Here is a 20,595-nt window from a genome sequence, read left to right on the forward strand (position 1 = left end):
CCCAGCCCTGGTGACAGGGTCCTTGAGGCGGAAGCACAGAGTCATATTTTCAAGTATGAATATCCCACACATCCTCCACGGTCTGGGCCTGCTAAGAATGGCAACCAAGTCCTATCCTCGGACTGGCTTCTGGTCAGCAGGTGGTAGCACCAGGACCTTACCAGAGTGGGCGGGGCCACCCACAGGCCCGCGGCGGGGGGCCGGTCCGAGGAGACACAGCGTCGGAAGAATGAGGGGTCAACAGAGGCTAATTTTCTGGCGCTGGATCCCGCTTATCTTCCTGAGAGGCAGAAGCCAGGGCAGGGGTCTCACCCCCACCACTGAGGGACTTCTGTTCACTGCTGTTGGCCGATAGGGTTCTGCTGCCTTGGGAACCCCAGCGGGTCAGGCGCTTTAGAGAGGAGTCCCGGCGGGCAAGGGCAGAAGGCTGGAAGCCTGTGAAGGAGCTGCTGGTGGTGGGGCGCTTGTCTGGCAGAGAAAAGGGAGGCAGGAAGGAGAAAAGTGAGTCGGGGTAGGAGGAGTGAGGCTCTTGCCTCAAGCCTGGGAGAGAGGAGGTCTTTGGCCTTCAGTTCCACCTTTGTGACCCAGGAGATCTGGGCAGCGCCCCCTTTTCTCCCAAGACAGGGAAAGCTCACCTCCGGGCTCAATTGGGTGCATGAGTCTGTTCATCTGGACGTTCCAGTGTTTCACATTGGTGCTGGCCTGGCGCAGCTTCCGCTGGGCAGCCTGTAGGGCAGGGTGGTGGGAGTGGGTTAGAACTGCCGTCCATGGCGGTGGGGGGCTGCTTGCCCCAAGAGTCCGATCACCTACTTATCACCTCCCTAGGAAACTCCTGCAAGGCTGGGCATTCTAATGCTAGCACTTGGGGCATGGGGGAGGAGGGAGCAGGGCCTGGGCTACACAATGAGAGGCTAGCATGGACTACATGAGATCCTGTCTCAGAAAAGGGAGCCTGAGAGACGTCTCAGGGGTTGAGAGCACTTGCTGCTCTTGCAGAGGAACCAGGTGTGGCTCCCAGAACCTTCTGGGCAGCTCATAGCATCTGTAACTCCAGTTCCATGGGATCCAGTGCCGCTTTCTTCTAGCCTCCCAGGACACGCACATTCACATCACATAAAATACATTGATCTTTAAGAAAACAAAAACGCCAGGCATGGTGGTGGCGCACGCCTTTAATCCCAGCACTCGGGAGGCAGAGGCAGGTGGATCGCTGTGAGTTCGAGGCCAGCCTGGTCTACAAAGTAAGTCTAGGACAGCCCAGGCTAACACAGAGAGACCTTGTCTCGAAAAAAACAAAAAACAAAAAACACTTATAACTCTTATCTACAGATGTTCAAACTCCAAGTAACGTACAAATTTAGGGCTTAAAGGTGTCGGAGCAGGAATTCTTCACCAGTCAATAGGACTGACAAAGGGTGTGTTGGCATTTACATACTAACTGCCATGCATTAGCTTGTTTCATTGTGCTAACAAGAGTTATGTTTCCTCTCCCGGAGGAGAAACTTCGGACAGAGGTTAGGCAGTTTGTAGGCGGTAACGCAGCCAGCTGAAGACAATGAAAGTTTGAAGAAAGGTAGCTCGGCTCTGGGGTAGGCGCAATGACATACTGGCCTCTCCTGCTTCTACCGGTTCCCGCCAGTGCCTCACCTCCACGTCCTCGTCCGCCCTCTGTCGGTTCTGCCGCACCTCCTCCAGCTGCTGCTGGGCGCGCTGCAGGGAGCGGCTCTGCAGCGCCATCTCCTGCTGCAGCTCCTGCTTCTCCTGCTGCGCTTGCTCGATGTAGCGCTCTTGCTCCTCCTTCAGATGCATCAACTGCTTCAGCCTCTCCTCCTCCTCCTCCAGGAGCCTGCCGGGGCACCGGGGACACCTCAGAGCTGAGGAGGGAGGGTCCGCGCAGGCGCCGGCGGGAAGGAACCCCAGTCCTCGTGCCTACCTGGTCTGGGCGAGGCGCACGGCCTCCTCGTCCCGCCTAGCTTTCACCTCCAGTTGCAGGGCTTCCTGCAACCGCTGCTGCATCTCTTCCAGCTCCGCGATGCGCTGCCGCTGCCGGGCAGCCTCTTGCTTCTTCAACTCCATCTCAGCCTGCATAGAGGCGCGGGCCTGTGGGGAGCGCAGAGCAGGTCAGGGGGGCACTGGAGGAGAAGGACCCGCTCCTGGCTCCCCAGCCCCCTGGCTCTGCCTGGTTGTGGGTATGAAGGGTCTTTTGTTCAGGTCTCCTGATCCGACCTGTCCAACAGCCTGATACCTCAAATTATTCTTTCCTAGCACTGGCCTTAGAAACAGTAATTAGGCGCCTGCTGGGGCTGTAGCTTGGAGGCAGAGGGCTTGCCTACTATGCCCACAGCCCTGTGTTTGCTATCCAGCACCTCACACAAAACAACACGTTATAATTACATGTAATTAAACATCATAGTGTGTTATATTACAATAAAACAACATATTAAATGAAGGTAAGCCCTTCCTAGCTCCTACCCTAACAATTATAATCCCATTATGGCGGGTGTCAGGGACTGCAACTATTATTATTATTATTATTATTATTATTATTATTATTATTTTGATTTTTCAAGACAGAGTTCTCTGTGTAGCCTTGGCTGTCCAGGACTCACTTTGTAGACTATGTTGGCCTCGAACTCACAGCGATCCACCTGCCTCTGCCTCCCGAGTGCTGGGATTAAAGGCATGCACCACCACTGCCCAGCTAGGGACTGCAATTATTACAAAACCCAAAAGTTACTGAACTCTTCCCCCCACTCCCCACGAAACAGGGTTTCTCTGTGTAGCCCCGGCTGTCCTGGAACTCTCTGTAGACCAGGCTGGCCTTGAACTCACAGATCTGCCTGCCTCTGCCTCCTGAGTGCTGGGATTAAAGGAGTGAGCCACCACTGCCAGCTTTTTTTTTTTTTTTTTTTTTAAGTTTTTATTGTTTCATGGGCATGGGTGTTTTGGCTGCATATATATGTCTGTGCACAACATGTGGACAGTGTCCACAGAGGCCAGAAGAGGGCATGGGATCCACTGGCTGGTTATGAGCTGCAGTGTGGGTGCTGGCAGTCCGAGCTGGGTGCTCTGAGAAAGCAGCCAGTGCTCTTAACTGCAGGGCTATCACTCTAGCCCCACTTTGTTCTTTTGAGACAGGATCTCAGGTAGTCTAGGCTGGCCTCCCACTCACTAAGTAGCAAGGATGACCTTGAACTCTTGATTTTTCCTGTCTCCACCTCTTCAACAGATTGCAGGTGTGAGACACCCTGCCTGGCTCTATTGAATTCCTTACAACCGTTTCTTCACCAATCACCAAGAACAGAGATCTAGATACTGATACACACTTAGTGCGTGTCTGAGCTCATACAGCTCTGAAGGTGGAGGCGTGCTGGGCGCACATGCCACAGCATGCCTGCGGCAGTCAGAAGGCAATTTTGTAACCCCATCTTTTTGGGGTTGCAGGAAGAGAACGCAGGACGTTTGTGCGACAGGCGCCTTTGCCCGCTGAACCAGCTCTCTATGGCCGAGAATTGAGTTTTCTCATATTTTAAATTCAATTGTTTCTTGTGCCCTCCACGTGCATCCTACCTACCAATCCTCCCCAAACTGGTTTTGTTAAATTTTAGTTCATATCTAGATTGATTTCATTCCAAACGACTTGCAATCACGAGATCTTCAGCAGCTTCTTTGGCCCAAGTCCTGCCCCGGGAAGAGGTTTCTGGACTAGCTCCCATTCTACACCAGGGGTTTGCCCTAGGATATACCCACTGTTCCGGCCCCACCCCACCATCCACTAGGCCCCACCCACAACAGCCTCCACTCTATGGGCTCTAACGTTTGTCCAGGACCCACTCCAAACTATTCCCCTCAGACCCCCTCAGGCCCGCCTACAACATCCTTCCGCCTCTAACCTCCGACCGGCCTCTAGGTTCCACCCTATCTAGGCCCCTCCCCTTCAGACTGTAGGTCACGCCCTATACCTAGGCTTCATCAGGTACCTAGGCCTTGCCCTGGTCCTCTTCCCGTCACGCCCATATCATGACCCCTCCCCTGACCACGCCCCCAGGATTCTCGAGTCCCACCCCCACCCCGCCCAAGGCTCCACCCTGTACCCTAGTTCTGCCCCTAGTGCTCGCCCCGCATCTCAGAATTCTCCGGCCCACAGGCTCCGCCCTCTGCCTAAGCCCCGCCCCTCTGGACCAGGCTCACCTGCTCCGCCTCCCGCAGCTGGCCCTCCAGAGCCTGCTGTAGCTCTTGATGCTGGCTGCGGCGGCGCTCCTCCTCCTCCTGCAGCAGCCTCTCCGCCTGTCGCTGCGCCTCCTGCAGCAGCTCCAGCTCTTGCAGCTTCCTCTCCTTCTCCTCCTGCAGCTGCTGCAGCCGCAGCAGCTCCTCCTCCTTGGCTACCCGGCGCCTCTCCCGCTGCTCCCGCTGCTCCCGCCGCTTCTGCTTCAGGTCCTTGTGCAGCGACGTCTTCCCCTCAGCCTGCAGCCGGATGGCGGTCTGGATGGCTATGGGCAGAGTGGCACGTAGTCAGCCCGAGCCCAGGCCACCAGCGTAAAGGGAGTCCAGGGGCCACTCAGATGAAACGACCGAGGTCCAGCTAGATCAAGGCCGGCACTCACCGGCCGTCCACTCCTGGCGCTGGCGTGTGTCCGAGGCGCTCATCTCATACGTGCGGCTGGCAGTCTTCACACAAAACATGCAGCGCTTTCCTTCGCGGTCCGGAAGCACCTAGGAGATGGCCGGGCTGGGTGACTTCACTGAGATGGGGGCCACACCTGCCCCAGCTCCTCCTCCTAGCTGACCATCTTCTATGGGACCTTTCTCACCGGGCCAGAATGCAAGGTCTGGGACAGATGGTTAGCCCCGGGATGTGTGTATGCCATTTTCATCTTGGTATGTCTCCACAGCTGCTGATTTCCACCTCGTCTCTCGAATGTTACTTGCTCTTCAAGGTTTTAGGGATAGTGGTAACACAGGGGTGTGTCTGGCGCCCTTGCCCTCACTAGCTGCCTTCATTAGCCTTCCTTTTCTTTTCTTTTTTTTTTTAAAGATTTCTTTATTCATTATTATGTGTACAGTGCTCTGCCTGCCTGTATGTACATCTGCAGGCCAGAAGAGGACACCAGATCACAGTATAGATGGTTGTGAGCCACCATGTGGTTGCTGGGAATTGAACTTAGGACCTCTGGAAGAGCAGGCAGTGCTCTTAACCGCTGAGCCATCTCTCCAGCCCTTTCCTTTTCTTTCTTTTCCTTCTCCTTTCTTGTTTGTTTTTCAAGACAGGGTTTCTTTTCTTTTTTATTTTTTAAATAAAAGATATATTTATTATTTATACAGTACTCTGCCTGCCACAAGAAGCCACCAGATCTCATTACAGATGGTCATGAGCCACCATGTAGTTGCTGGGAATTGAACTCAGGACCTCTGGAAGAGCAGACGTTGCTCTTAACCTCTGAGCCATCTCTCCAGCCCCAAGACAGGGTTTCTTTATGTCGTCCTGGCTGTCCTGGATCTCGCACTGTAGACCAGGCTGGCCTCCAACTCAGAGATCCACCTGCCTCTGCCTCCCTAGTGCTGGGATTAAAAGTGTAGGCCACCACCGCTTGCCTGGGTTTTTATTTTTGAGGCTATGTGGCCTTGGCTGCTAGTAACTCACTATGTAGGCCAGCCCTGGCCTTGAATTCACATAGTTTCTCCGGGTGCCAAGTGCTGGGATTAAATGGTGGGCCACCACTCTCGGCATACATGTTTAATGTAAAAACAACAAGAAAAAAAAAAAAAAAGCCTGTAATACCTGGATCCCATTGGTGAAAATATCTGATGATGTAACTGTTGAAAAGATTGGCATTTCCTCAAAAGCTAGAATAATCACACGGCCCAGTGATGGTGTTCCTATCTAAGCAAGCACCAGAGAGAAATGGAAATATACCCAACAGAAACATAGCCAGAGCCGGCGGCGGGGGCTGGATCAGTGGTTCGGGAGTTAAGAGTGCTTGCTTCTGTCTCCTGAAGATGGTCTGGGTCTGCTTCCCAGCACCCACACGGCTACTCACAACCATTCTTAACTCCAGTTCTAGGAGATCTGACTCCTCTTCCTACCTCCTCGCGTTCTTGAACACATACATACACTCAGGCACACATACAATTAAATGAACATTTAAACGTAAGAGTCCAGTGCCAGCTGGGCGCAGTGGCATATGCCTGTGATCCCACAACTCAGGGAGGCAGAGGTGGATCTCTGTGAGTTCGAGGCCAGCCTGGTCTACAAGGCGAGTCCAGGACAGCCCAGGCTACACAGAAAAACCCGTCTCAAAAAACAAAAACCAAGCAAGCGGGCCGTGGTGGTGTTGGCACACACTTTTAATCCCAGCACTCGGAAGGCAGGGATAGGTGGATCGCTGTGAGTTGGAGGCCAGCCTGGTCTATAAAGCGAGTCCAGGACAGCCAAGGCTACACAGAGAAACCCTGTCTCCAAAAACAAAAAGCAAGCAAGCAAAGTGCCAAGTGTTAGTTACTTTTGGAGTTGTTGGCCAATGGAGTGCCATGACAGGTTATTGGAATTCGTCTTCAGAACCTGACAATAAGACACACGTTTGAGCCTTAGGACACAGCAAAATCAAGCTGGTATGAACCTGGAAGCTTCATCTCTATTGGCTAGCTTTCATAGTGCTGTAAGGAGCATGATGCTGGCCCGAAGCCTCCATCAGCCATGCTCAGCGGCGAAGCTTTCAGGTTACAGTAGGAAAGCACACCCACTGGGGGCAATAGTGGTGCGAACGTCATGGGAGTGACCAGTCATGTTCTAATTAGCTCCAAGTCCCACTTTAAAGGGTGAGACTCATACCTGACACCATTATTTGGCTACCTACAGCTACATGGTCATAAGCCCTAGAGGGGACTCCACTGCGGCCATGCTGCTAAACGGACAGGGTATTAAACTGACTCCTAATGACTCAATGACTCATTCTTCCCATAGGCCAGTGCATCTCTCATCCCTCATTGAAGGAGCTTCTGGTCCCAGTAGATGGTGCCAGAGAATTGAGAGGGGTCAGGGGTCACCTCAGAAGAGGGCGGGAAGACTATATAAGCACTGAGGTGGCTGATGACTACGAGACTACGAGGAAACATCGTTTTCTGGACATGGTAGAGCCGCTGCACAGACGAGCTCACAGCAGTGGTGACAGTGTGTACACAACCTGTACACGCCCAAGCCAGACACAGTCCCAGTACGGAGAGCAGAGGTGGGCACACTCTCCCAAGCCCAAGCAGTGGGGCTACTGGCAATTGTTAGCTGCTGGGAGAGGAAGAGCCTGTTTTCTCTTAAGAGTCAACCACTCTCACAGCCAGGCGGTGGTGGCACGCGCCTTTAATCCCAACACTTGGGAGGCAGAGGCAGGCGGATTGCTGTGAGTTCGAGGCCAGCCTGGTCTACAAAGAGAGTCCAAGACAGCCAACGGCTAAGACAGGGACGGACCCTGTCTTAAAAAAGAAAAACAAAACAAAACAAAACGAAAACAACCCAAACCAAAAATCAACAGCAACAACAACAACAAAAACTAAAGTAGATAGTTCCTAAGGAATGACACCCCAGGTTAAACTGTGGTTTCCATATATATGTGCATGTACACCTACCAAAAAAAGTGCAAGTAGCCGGGCAGTGGTGGCACATGCCTTTAATCCCAGCACTTGGGAGGCAGAGGCAGGAGGATCACTGTGAATTCGAGGCCAATAGTCTAGTCTACAAATCGAGTCCAGGATAGTCAAGGCTACACAGAGAAACCCTGTTTCGGAAAAAAAAATGTACAAGTGCATCCACAGAAACATGCGCAAGTGTGCACACATGCACAAACACACACACAATCCCAGTATTTGAGAGGTAGAAGCAAAGGAATTAGGAATTCAAGGTCAGTCCTGACTTTGTAAATTCAAGACCACACTAGACTACAAGAAACCCTGCGTCAAAGGAAAACAAAACAAAACTGGGAAGATCTGCTGTGGAGTGTAGCCATGACTCATGGCCTCTGAGCTCTACCGAAGTCTCATAATCCACCAATGATTTCGCATCTGCTTGGTGGCTTTAGTCTTTTTAAAGTGCTGACGCTGGGCTTGTATGGCAGAACACCTGTCAGTCATGAAGGAGACCCCAGGTTTGACCACTTACACTAACAAAAGGGAAAAAAAAATGCCAAGGTGGATGAGAAAGGTCTCAAGGCAGCCATTCTGTGTGTCTGAGCTACGCAGGCCTAATCTAAGCGGAAACGCCACAGTGATGTTCTCTTTTCCTCTACCCTTGCTCTTGACCCCCTTGTCTGCACCCTGTGCCCTCACCTCCACACAGCAGTGAGCATCTAGGGGGATGGTGCCTCTCTTCTCTTTGCAGTCTTCACTCCCAAAGTAGCAGAGGCAGCTGGGTTGCAGCTGGAACCAGCGCTCCGCCCAGTTTCTCCTCAGGTGCCCTCGCTTCCACAGATAGCCCTGCGGCCAGAGGCAAGTCAGTGAGTGAGAAGCCTCCCCGATCCCAATGGTCCTCCCAGAGCTCCTGGCTCGGCTGACCTGTTTTAGGATGTCTTGGATGAGCTCCTGGTAGACTTCTTGGATGGCTATGCTGAGGGAGTCCCGCCCCACACCCCGCAGGCAGCGGCCTGAGTTGAAGAGCTCCAGGAACTGCCAGACGCTGAGTCCCCCCGACGTCTGCACTGCTTGGGCATCCTGGGCCAGCAGCTCCTCCAGCTCGCCCAAACTCATCTCTAAGCTCAGGCTGCCCAGAAGCTTCTTCAGCAGATATTCAACCTGGACGGGGGAAGGGAGGCCGGGTGACGTCAGCAACCACTCCATGGGGCGGAACAAGGGCTCAGGGAACCAGGAGAGAGGATTGGGGGGGCCCTGTAACACTAACCGCACCCAGACATCCTCGCTCTTCCCTGTCCTAAGACCAAGTCCTTTCTGCCATAAACTAGAAGTAGGATCATGTTGGGCTTGGTGGCATATTCCTTTAATCCCTGTGCTTGGGAGGCAGAGGCAGGCAGATCTAGGATCATGTTGGGCTTGGTGGCATATTCCTTTAATCCCTGTGCCTGGGAGGCAGAGGCAGGCAGATCTTTGTGAGGTGTTTTTGGGTAGGGCAGGGGGAGGTTTAGACAGGGTTTCTCTGTGTTGCCCTATCTGTCCTGGAACTTGATCTATAGACCAAACTCAGAGATCCACCTGCCTCTGCCTTCCAAGTGCTAGGATTAGTGGTGTGTGCCACCATGGCCTGGCCAAGATCTCTGTCAGTTTGAAGCAACCCTGTTCTGCGTAGTATGACCTGGTTTTGATAAATTAATTAATTAAAAAAAGAATGGGGTCAGGTAGAATTTGAGAGGCCAACCAGAGTGGCAAGTCACAGCGACAGAGATGGTATAAGAAACCTCTTACCGGACTGGAGAGATGGCTCAGAGGTTAAGAGCACTGTCTGCTCTTCCAGAGGGCATGAGTTCAATTCCCAGCAACCACATGGTGGCTCACAACTATCTATGATGTGATCTGATGCATACTGTTTACATAATAAATAAATCTTAAAAAAAAAAAAAAAGAAAGAAACCTCTTACCAGCCGAGGATGGTGGCACATGTCTTTAATGCCAGCACTCGAGAGGCAGAGGCAGGCAGGCAGATCTCTGTGAGTTTGAGGCCAGCTGTAGCGTGAGTTGTAGGGCAGTCACGGCTATACAGAGAAACCCTGTCTTGAAAAACAAAGTAAACCAAAAAAGAAAAATAAAAAAGCCGCACATGGTAGTGCATGCCATTAATCCTAGCATTCAGGAGGCAGAGATTGTGAGTTCGAGGCCAGCCTGGTCTACAAAGTGAGTCCAGGACAGCCAAATCTACACAGAGAAACCCTGTCTTGAAAAACCAAAACACAAAAACAAAACAAAACAAAAAAAAACAAACAAAAAAAAAGAACACTGCTACCCAATGCCCTCAACTTTCCATATGACAAAAACCAAGGACAGTGTGGTAAGTGACTCACTTTGAGTCCCACAACAAGTGAGAAGTGGCCAGTGCTTCATTTGGATTTCTGATTCTAAAGCAACCCCAGGCCCCTGAGACCCTTCCCTGTGGGAGGGCCGTGGGACTAGGGCTGGGGGGTGTAAGCAGGGCGGGCACAGGAAACCATGGTGTAGGAACAGGAAGTGGTGGTTGGGGTACATCCTGCTGCAGTTTGCTCTCACAGCAGCAAGAGCCTTCCTACTCTCTGAGGGGCCCCTTGCCCCAACTGGCAGGGACCTGATGTCACACTGGCCCAGCAGTCTTGGGAAACTCTCTTTAGGGGTGCCATGGGGGGATGGGTAGTAGAAGGCATTAGTTCAGACCTCGGAGTTCCTCCAGAACTAAGGAGGCAAGGCCCAGACTCCTGGTCTCTTCCCCCAGCATGCCCTATATCTTTGGAGTCTGTTGGGCTCTCCAGTCGAAAGAAAGAAAGAAAAAGAAAGAAAAGAAACAAAGAAACAAAGAAAAAGAAAAGAAAGAAACTAAGTCTGAGGCCAGACTTGGTGGCCCACCTTGAGCTCCTCCAGTCTGCATACGGCTCTCCTTTATCTTTTTTATTTGTTTTGTTTGCTTTCGGAGACAGGGTTTCTTTATATTATCTTGGCTGTCCTAGACTCACTTTGTAGACCAGGCTGACCTTGAACTCACAGCAATCCGCCTGCCTCTGCCTCCCAAGTGCTGGGAATTAAAGGCGTGCACCACTGCTGCCCGGTGCCTCCCTTTTTCTTAAAGCACCTTCCTAGGTAACCACGCGCCTAGTGCTGCTGCTGCATCAAATCCTGCTGTTGGACCCAAATGCTCTTCTTAAACATGCTCTGCTGCCGGGCTGAGCGTGTGCTGCATTTACATCACTGCAGAATCTGAACTTATTTCTCTCCCCCCTCGAGAGCTAGCAAAGCCCCCTGATGGAAGCGTGGTTTTGCTTCTCCTGGAGGAAGGCACTGATGCTGTGATGTGGGCAAATCTCAGGGTCCAGAGAGAGCTAGGCGGGGACTAAACCAGCATAGGGTGCTGGTGAAGACAGGGGCCATGGGGAGACACAAGGACACCCGGGCCCTGAATGACTCAACTCCTAGGTCTGACGTCACCCTTACCTCATCCACAACCATGACCAGTGGGTACTTGTCCTCAGACAGGAAGTTGAAGAGACACCAGAGCCGGAAGGCATCCTGATTGGAGAGCAGGCTGTTTCCGTTGCTGTCGGTGCGGTAGTTCTTCTTGGCCGTCAGCGTCCAGCACAGCTCATCAAAGTGCTCCTTAACGAAAGCCCCCTCCTCCACCTCCCACCAGGCCTGCGAGTTAGCCAGCTGGCTTCTTGGGTTTATCTAGAAACCCCACTCCCCTCTCCTGCCAAGCCCAAGGCTAAACTCAAGCTGCCTCAGGCACTTCACCAATATCTCCCACCTTCACCCCTTAATTTCCATGGCAACTGTGAGACTAGTTTCTTAGCCCAAGGGAGAAAAGAGGGAAGCCCCCAGGGGGGACAGGATAGCCAAGGGCAACCTGCACGGGTGGTGGTAGGTGAGAAGAGGGGGGGTGGAGGTCAGGGTGGGCTTTGGCCCGGAGATGGCGAAGCTAAGACAGAGGACAGACAATAGGGCACAGGTGGCTGGGGTATCGGGCAGAGGTTGAGGAACAGGGTTAGGCAGATTGGACAGAGATGGGAGTTTACTGGGAGGCGGGGTGGGGAGTTGGAATAGAAAGCTAGGTATTAGGGTGCTGGCGAGGGAAGCACCTTACCTTGTCTAGGATGTACTTGTTGAGGTAGGGCATGTAACCTTGACTGGACACAGGGCCATCGTCATCATCCCGGAAGTGCTCCTCCAGGGCCACAGGGTCATGGGGGATGTGCAGGACAGTGTACAGGTTGTGGGACAGCACCTTGGACAGAGCAACAGTTCACTTCCCTGCTCTACAATATGAGACCTTGACCGAAAGGCTGACTCCACCTTGCCCACCCGTCCATCCCTACCCTGCCCTAGCTGAGTTCTCCACGGGCGCCATCCCATCTGACACGCCCGCACTTTGCACCATTCACAGCAAACTATTCGTGTCCCCAGGTGACGGATGAGAAACCTTGAGGGCCCCCCTCACCTAGGCCACAGCCCCTGGAGGACACCTTCCTCGCCTTACTTTGTTACTTGTTGGTAGCCAGGACTTGGAAGCTCCCGGGGCGGGCGCTCAGTGAGTGACCAAATGGGAGTTTGGGATTCCAGGCTTGTATGGTAAGAGGCTGCCCACAAATGCCAGGCTATCTGCGGGGAGGCAGCAAGCGGGCTGTTCCAAGGCAGGACCCTTGACTTGACCACTTTTAATCAAAGCCTAGGGATTCAGGATGCTATGTGCACCCAGGGGAGTCTGATCTGGGACGGGAGCTAGGGAGGGCTCAAAGACTGCTCATGACAAATGGCCGTGAAATGGAGGAATAGGAGTGACAGTAGCCATGTGTGGGGGTGGGCACAGGCTGAGCAGATTTATGATGCTAAAACAAAGGGGTTGAGGTTGGTAAAAAAAAAAAGAAGGGGAGTGGGGAAAGTGGCTTTGGAGAAACTGTTACATTGTTTAATGAGACAGTGGGAGTGTTTAAAAATAGTCACTTATTGGGTACTGCACAGTGGTGAACCTTTAGTCCCAGCACTCAGGAGGCACAGGCAGGTGGATCTCTGTGAGTTCTAGGCCATCCTGGTCTCCATAGAGTTCCAGGTCAGACAGTAAGACCCTGTCTCAAAGGCGGGGGGGGGGGAACCCACTATTGTATACTTGCATTCCCTATGTACCAGTGATTTAAACTAACTTTCTTTTTTTTTCCTTCTTCCTTTGTTTTTGCTTTTTGTTTTTTGAGACAGGGTTTCTTTGTGAAGCCTTGGCTGACCTGAAACTCTGTGGACCAGGCTGGCCTCGAACTCACAGAGATCTGCCTGCCTCTGCCTCGTAGCCACCCCTCCAGGTGCCCCACAGACCATTTTAAATGAGAGCCTTACTTATTCCCATCTGCTGAGTCTCTCCTCCAAGTGCCTCCTCCTTGAGGATGTTTCCCGCAGAGCCCCAGCCAACCAACTCCTTTCCGGTGAGGGGAGGGGACAGGAGAAGCCAGGGACCTTCACTTTCTGCTTGTAGGGTCCCTTCATGCTCTGAGCCTTCGTTTTGTTTTCAATACAATGGGCCATAGCTGCTGTGGACCATGAAGCACACAGGATGACAGAGAGCCAGGCCCAGAGTTGCACACAGTGGATGTGAGTTCCTGTCCAGTGTGGAAATACTGAGAAAGCTGGGGAAATGGGGGCTTTAATATCCTACTGCCAGAGCATGAATATACACACCACATACACACACACACCACATATAACATACAACACACACACATAACACAACACACATACACACACACACCACACATAACATACAACACACACACATAACACCACACACACACACACACACACACACACACACACAAACACCATGTAGTCAAGGCTGGCCTTGAACTCACATTTAACCAAATATAACCCTGAACTCATGATCCTCCTGTCTCTACATTCCAATGCTGGGAACACAGGTAGATGCTGCCATAACCGACTAAATTAGACATCTTTGTGGTGTTCAAGAGTCTATCAATTTAAAATTGGATGTGGACTGGAGAGATGGTCCAGTGGTTAAGAGCACTTGCTGCTCTTCCAGAGGACCAGAACTCACGGCTGCCTGTCACTCAGAACATTAACTCCTCTCCTGGCCCCTGAGGGTTCCCACATTCGTAACTACACACATCATCATCAGTAATAAATTATATATACTAAAATTGGTTATGATGTTTGACCCAGTATTTCATTTCTTTTCTTTCTTTTTATTTTATGAAGATTTACTTTGTTTATGTTATGTGATGTGATGTGTGTGCCTATGTGTGGATGTACGCTCAAAAGTGTGGGCCCCTCAGAGGCCAGAGGAGTCACCAGACATCCTAGAGCTGAAGTTACAGGCTCTGAGCCATCTGACATGGGCGAGGGGAGTCAACTTTGTTTGTTTTTCTTTTCTGTTTTGTTTTGTTTTGTTTTGTTTTGAGACAGGGTTTCTCTGTGTAGTCTTGGCTTTCCTGGACTAACTTTGTAGACCAGGCTGGTCTTGAACTCACAGAGATCTGCCTGCCTCTGCCTCCCAAGTGCTGGGATTAAAGGTGTGCGCCACCACCTCTGCCAGGCTCATTTCTAGGTCTTAAATACTGGACTCACAGTTGTGAGTCACCATAAGGTTCTAGGAACCAAACCCAGGTCCTCAAGAAGAGCAGCCAGCGCTCTTCAATGCAGAGCCATCCCTAAGGTGTTTGTCTGTTTTAACATTGTGTGTGTGTGTGTGTGTGTGTGTGTGTGTGTGTGTGTGTGTGTGTGAGAGAGAGAGAGAGAGAGAGAGAGAGAGAGAGAGAGAGAGAGAGAGAGAGAGATACACACCTCAGAGAGCTCAGCAGTCACTCACATTCAACACAGATCCAGGGAGGCCATCAACTGAGCTCTGGGGAAAGGGTTTGGCTTAGAGGTTCTTGTCCTGCCTGGTATGGTGGCGCTCGCCTTTAATCCCAGCACTTGGGAGGCAGAGGCAGGCAGGTCGCTGTGAGTTCAAGGCCAGCCTGGTCTACAAAGCAAGTCCAGGACAGCCAAGGCTACACAGAGAAACCCTGTCTCAAAAAACAGAAGACAAAAAACAAACAAACAAAATCTTATCCTTAAGGCATGGGTGTGACACCCAGAAGTACAGGAACAGGAGGAGACAGCACATAGTCATTTTTTGGAGCCACTTAATAACTAGGTGGCATGACCGGAATGCTTAATGGTGCATTTTGTTTTTTTAAAATCTATTATTTTAACAGCTCTTGTCTGAAGAGCAGAGGAAAACTCATGGTTCTCTTCTTCCAACAGGCAGGTCCAGAGATCAAACTCAGGGTGTCAGGCTTGGCAGCTGGTACCTTAGCCGGATGCACTATCTCACTAGTCTACCAGTTTGTTGTTCAAGTCTGGACCATATACTGCCTTTATGCCAAAGAGTTGAAGAGGCTCCCTCTCTGTAGCCTAGGCTGGCCTCCCACTTCTTCTACCTGTGTCTGGGATTGAGAGTCAGTACCATCTTGCCTTTTGTGGGACTGGCCTAACAGAAAGTTGCTAGTCACCATGTAGGCCCTCTGCAAGAGCAGCCAGTGCTCTCAACCACTGAGCCATCTCGCCAACCCATTTCTCAGAGGAGCTGACCTCAGACTGCTAACCTTCCCTAGGCGTGTGGGGGTGGGGTGAGGGGGAGGGATCAGGCAGAGGAGGAAACAGCAAGGGTGGAGCTGAGCTGGGCAAGAGCTCACAGCAGATCTCAGTCAGCCCTGGGCCAGGAGGTAGGGACTCACTATTGGAGCTTCATAGGTGAGGAAATGGAGGCTCGGGAGGAAGTGACTCGCTCAGGGTCTAGCTCCGAGGCCCCTTCTGGGTCTCCATGGGAGCAGGTGAAACCGAAAAGCCTGCCCCTCGGTGACCTACTGACTCAGAGTTTCCAGGGGTGGGGTCTAGGTGTCTGTTTTCCATACACTGTCATCTGGACTCCCTCACTCACCCCTTGGCTCCTTGGGTCTAGAAGGTTCTGCGTATCTACCCTTCCCTCTGTGGGTGTCGGGTGGAGCTCTTCTCCCTGGGGACCCAGGTCCAGGGAGAGGTTGGCTGTCATGACAACACTGACCACAAGAAATGGAAAGGTCTGTCTGCAGTGCCCAGCCTTCAGATCCTGGGCAGGAGACAGAGGCACGCACACAGTGGGAGCCCATGAAAGCACCAGGCAACGACCTCATAAGGCATAAGTAATCTCTCTTTTAACTTTTCTTTTTTTGAGACAGGATCTTAACACTGTAGCCCAGGCTGCCTCAAATTCTCAACAATCCTTCTGTTTCATCTCCTGAGTGCTGGGATCATGGGTGTGATCTCCGTGTAGGTTCCAAGTCGTCCTTTTAAAAGACACAGCCAGGCATGGTGTCACAGGCCAGCACTTGGAGGAGGCAGAAGGATCTCTGTGACTTTGAGGCTAGCCTGGGCTACACTGAGTCCTGGGACTAAAGGCAAGATACTATGAAGAGAACTCCCTGTCCCCAACTCCTAAAGGTTCAATCTGAGTCCATTTGGGCAGGAGAACTCTTCTTATTGCTTTATTTTCACTGCTCACAGCAAACTAGACAAAACCCATTGTACTTTCTAAGGCAGAGGGCCTGGGAGAAGAACAGCTCAGCAGGCAGAGGCACTTGCCCAGGCCTGACCGCTGAGTTCAACCTGAGACCTGATGGAAGGAGAGAGCTGGCTTCCTAAGATGTCCTATGACCTTTACATGCACAGTGTGGGCCACATATACCTACACACATCCAGCACACAAGTAAATGCAACACAATTTAAATAAATAGCTAAATAAACAAATAAGAGCCTGGCAGTGGCAGCAGCAGAGGCACACACCTTTAATCCCAGCACTCATGAGGCAGAGGCAGGTGGACCTCTGTGAGTTCAAGGCTAGCCTGGTTTACAGTTCCTGGATAGCTATGGCTACACAGTGAAACCTTGTCTCAAAAAACTGAGTAAGAAGACAAACAAACAAAAACCACCACAATACACCCACCCCCTCCTACCCACCCACACTCCGACCCCCCTCAAGAAAACCAATAGGAGACATTATAGAAGAAATTGTGCTTCTCCCCCCACCAGCCTTGTATTCTCTAGGAAAAACAAAACCATTCTTCATCCTTTGGACTTGTTTGCTTGTTTTGTTGTTGTTTTTGTTTTTTGAGACAATCTCCGGAGTGTCCTGTGTCAGCCCTAAGTACTGGACTCGCAGGTGCACGAGCACAGCCTCATGGGATTTTCCCAACCCTTCCTTCCCTTCCTCTGGCCGCTATGAGCACCCCTCAGGGTGGAGAGGCAACCCACAGACATAGCTCGACCTGGAGGGGTAGTCTCCTGCCTGCCGCTAACAGAGGGCACAAAGGCTACAACCATATTCATAAGACCAGCTAACCCTCCGCTCAGTGCCACGTCTACAGAAGACAGGGTGAGCCCTGCTGGTGTATCTGTCTCCTCGGCTTCTTCCTCCGCCTCCTGACCACTTCTCCATTACTCAGCTGCCTCTCCCCACCTCCAGCACTATCATTACTTCCGAGCCCAGCATCCACCTCAGTGGGCCTGGGGAAACCCACCCCTCTCATGCAAAGGCCCTGACATTTCTGCCTCACCTCCACATGGCCCAAGACTCTCAGGGTTAATTTGAGAGTGGGCAGTTCAGGCAGATGTGACATTTACTGTTGATTATGTGTGGCCAGCGATATCACTGCAAGTGGGCTCGGCCTGAGCTGTGAAGTGCAGAGTTAAAGGGTACACATGCCCAGAGAATCTTCCCCAGAAATATTCAACCTGTGGGGATGGCGGGGGTGGGTGGGGGTGGAGAGTGGTGGGGTGGGACTGGGGCCAGTCAGAAGTTGGGAGGCCTTCCTGACTGATCTCACACACACACACACACACACACACACACACACACACACACACACACACACACACAAAAAGGGAACTATTTAAGGGTTGCACCCTCTGCACACAAGGCACACAGAGAGCCGGGAGAGGTGTCAGAGGTCACAGACATAGAACATAGCATCTCGGAGTAAGAAGCCATGTGGTGGGGTATTACAGAAGGAGGGTGGGAGGGAGGTGGGTGTGGGGCCCAGTGTCTACAGGATTGGTGTTCAGATGATCCAGTGTCCTTTCTTGGGTGGAAAATTCAACTAGAGGACATGAGCTGGGTGACACAGAATGGAAGGGTTACCCTGCCTCCCTAGGGGACCATGGGTGGTACTGGATTCTCTTTCCAGGGGAAGAGGGGCATTATCCGCTAAATGCTCACAAACCCAGCTAAGGGAAAGCCTGGGACAGATCTAACCGGAGCATCTAAGTTCATAGGACCCAACTCCAGCAATGCGACGGAGGTGGGACAAGCCTATCCTGTTCCATTTGCCTCCCAGGTTTCCTGTCTGGGTCATTAACAGTGGAAGTTGTGAATACACCCTCTTTTGAGGAGAGAGTGGGAGGAGGGAGAGACAGCCTTGCCTCGTGTTGGCCTTACAGCCTCCAGTGGGGCACTTGATTAAAAAAATTTACAAGAGTGACTAGATCCCTAGCAGGGTCAGAGAATGGGGTGACCTGACACGTTGGCTAACTCTCCTGGGAAGAAGACGCCTACTCAGGGATGAGAAAGGGTTTCTTCGTCCAGGCCTGAAGGCTTTAAGATGGCAAGAATGGGAGAAGTGGAGGTGGGTGGGAGTGGGGTTTGAGGGGTGGTCACTGATGGGGCTCTTCCAAGCCTGGCTTCCTTCCCTCCCCTCGCCCAGCGTGAGGTCTCAAGGCAAAAGACAGGGCTTGCCAACCAGTTGTGTTCCTGAGACCGTAGGTGGAACAGGATGGTGAGCCATGGGGCAACTTTGGCCATGGTCCCCCCATAGCTGATCCACATTACTGGTTCAGTCGCTGGCTTGCTTTGCAAATGGAGGAGGCTCTTGGCTCCAAAGGAAGTCGCTGGCAAGCACTAACTGTCTTTCTCCAAAGCTGTGAGGAAGCCACAGGGAGGAGCAGGGTACGTGCCCAAGCTTGACGCCGCTGGGGAGCCCGCAAGACGCTTGGGGAAGGGGCCTGGCTACTGACTCTAGGAACCTCACGATGCCACCTCTACTGTCGTCGGGTTAGGGTACCTGGTTCTGGACAGTGGCTCTGATGACACAAACCTGGGGCCTCTGGAAGCGTCCACTGAGCTACGTGGGCTCTGTTACCCTGTGTCAGCACTCCACCCAGGGCCAAGGCTGCAGGGTGGCAAGGTGCTTCCATGGCTTCCACGGCTGACTCTCGGGGGATGGGAACCGGTGTGGTGGAGCGCCTCCCCCAGGCCCCAAGGATGCCCCTCACCTTGAGTTGGGACTTGGAGACCTTGCCGCTCTTCTCCACATCCAGCGCTGTGAAGGCGTACCAGACGGACTTTAGCAGCTCCTTGCGCAGGGCCATGGCTGAGGCGCCCGCCCCGGCCCAGGGGCGGCTCTCACACCAAGATCCGGTTTCAGGAAATGCAAACGGCTGCAGACCGCAGAGAGGCCCGGGTGCAGAGTGGAGCGAGAGCTCCACCTGCCTGCTCCCTGTGGCTTCCAGGGCTGGCCTGTTGCTCTGGCCATAATGTGTAGCGGATGTAAACATGTTTTTTGTTTTGATCCCAAGTGTGGGATGTAAAATAGACTCGCATAAGGGTGTACGGTGTTTTCCCGCTGAAAACAGATTTGTGAGAGGACAGGTGATGTCTGTACACTGGAAGAGGAACCGCCCTCTTGTGGGGGGGGACGTGGTCTTTGCCAACTGATAAACATCCTAGTACGGACTCTGAGAGGATATGTGTGTGTGTGTGTGTGTGTACACACATATACATATATACATACATACACACACACACACACACGTGTGTGCCCCAAACAAGAGGCTTTTTGGTTTTGACTCTTCATCACTTCCCTTCAAGACGCTCCTAGAGAGAACTGCTCCACGGACCGCTCCAGATTCCAACTGCTGCTCTGGGCTCTGGCTGTTGCTCCGGGTTCCAGCAGCTGCAGTTACAGTCACCTTCGCTGAATTGCTGGTTTACTGTTGAACTGGTCTATTGAAATCCTGCCGACTATGCCAGTGGAATCGCTCCAGGGAACTGAGTCTAAAAAAGAGGTCTATCTCTCCCGTTCCCATTAACCTCTCTTCCCTCCTGTCTAGGGCAGGTGGGTTGGAAGGGAGATGGAAGCATTAAAGAGCCCAGGCAAAGCAGGGCTGGGAAAGGTCCAAGTCTACAATACTGCCTGTCCCACTCCCTCCAGGGGACCAGGGGAACCTTCCCAACACGGAGCCACCACTTTGCCTGGCCCTGGCTCCTTCGGCACAGGTAGCCACTTTTGAAGCCTCCTTGTCTCAGAACCTTGCCAGGCTCCCAGTGGTGGCTCAAGAAGAGAGAAAGCATGCCCACCCTGGCCTGTCCTGACTCAGAGGGACACAGGACGTGCCCCTTGCTAAAGCTGACCACATGGAAGAGCCTGCAGAAGCTAACCCAGTCTATTCTTAGCAAGATGGCCAGTTCCCACCTCACAGAGCTGTGTGGATGCCTGCGGCTGGACATATAGAAAGCAGTGGGCTTGGGACAGGGCGTTTCTTTTAGGGCCACCTAGCAGGATCTCAGTGCTCTAGCCAAGCCAAAGAAACCCAACTGGAGAATGAGACCAGCCGCTTCTCCAGGACGGGGTGACTTGGCACTGTGGTTTGCTCTTTCCCCTTCCCTGTGCCTGGGCTAAAAGAGACTTCAGAACACTGCCCACTTTGCACCTGAGCACTTGAAGATATCGGAGCCTGTATCTAAGCATACAGGGCGACCTTGACAGTGAGGTGACCTTGGAAGTCACGGCAGGGACGGAGCCCTCTTCAGCAATGCCTTCGCTTACCCCAGTGCAACGTCCACACCGATTGGGACGTACTCACACCACGGTGGCCACTACATTTCAGGGAGGTCTTGCTGAGACTGACTCT

General features: G+C 52.3%; 1 protein-coding gene across 1 annotated transcript; it reads right to left on the reverse strand.

The window, feature by feature from the left end:
* Positions 1–208: 208 nt before the first annotated feature.
* On the reverse strand, positions 209–19,089 carry Def6 (DEF6 guanine nucleotide exchange factor). The gene is made up of 11 exons (XM_051153447.1): positions 18,958–19,089; positions 11,753–11,893; positions 11,107–11,292; positions 8,539–8,775; positions 8,314–8,460; positions 4,605–4,713; positions 4,192–4,490; positions 1,934–2,100; positions 1,648–1,846; positions 636–726; positions 209–468 (listed from the first exon to the last, which is right to left on the reverse strand). The coding sequence occupies exons 1-11, from the start codon at positions 19,051–19,053 to the stop codon at positions 248–250; spliced, it is 1,893 nt and encodes a 630-aa protein (XP_051009404.1). The 5' UTR covers positions 19,054–19,089; the 3' UTR covers positions 209–247.
* Positions 19,090–20,595: the final 1,506 nt, after the last annotated feature.

The sequence above is a fragment of the Acomys russatus genome, chromosome 11 (assembly GCF_903995435.1).
Source record: "Acomys russatus chromosome 11, mAcoRus1.1, whole genome shotgun sequence".
NCBI lineage: Eukaryota > Metazoa > Chordata > Mammalia > Rodentia > Muridae > Acomys > Acomys russatus.

Coding starts and splice junctions, on each gene's coding strand:
- Def6 (XM_051153447.1), bottom strand. CDS start 19,053: ATGGCCCTGCGCAAGGAGCTGCTAAAGTCCGTCTGGTACGCCTTCACA. Junction 2,101..4,191: donor AGCTGCGGGAGGCGGAGCAG/GTGAGCCTGGTC, acceptor CGCTCCCCACAG/GCCCGCGCCTCTATGCAGGC. Junction 1,847..1,933: donor GTGCGCCTCGCCCAGACCAG/GTAGGCACGAGG, acceptor GTGCCCCGGCAG/GCTCCTGGAGGAGGAGGAGG.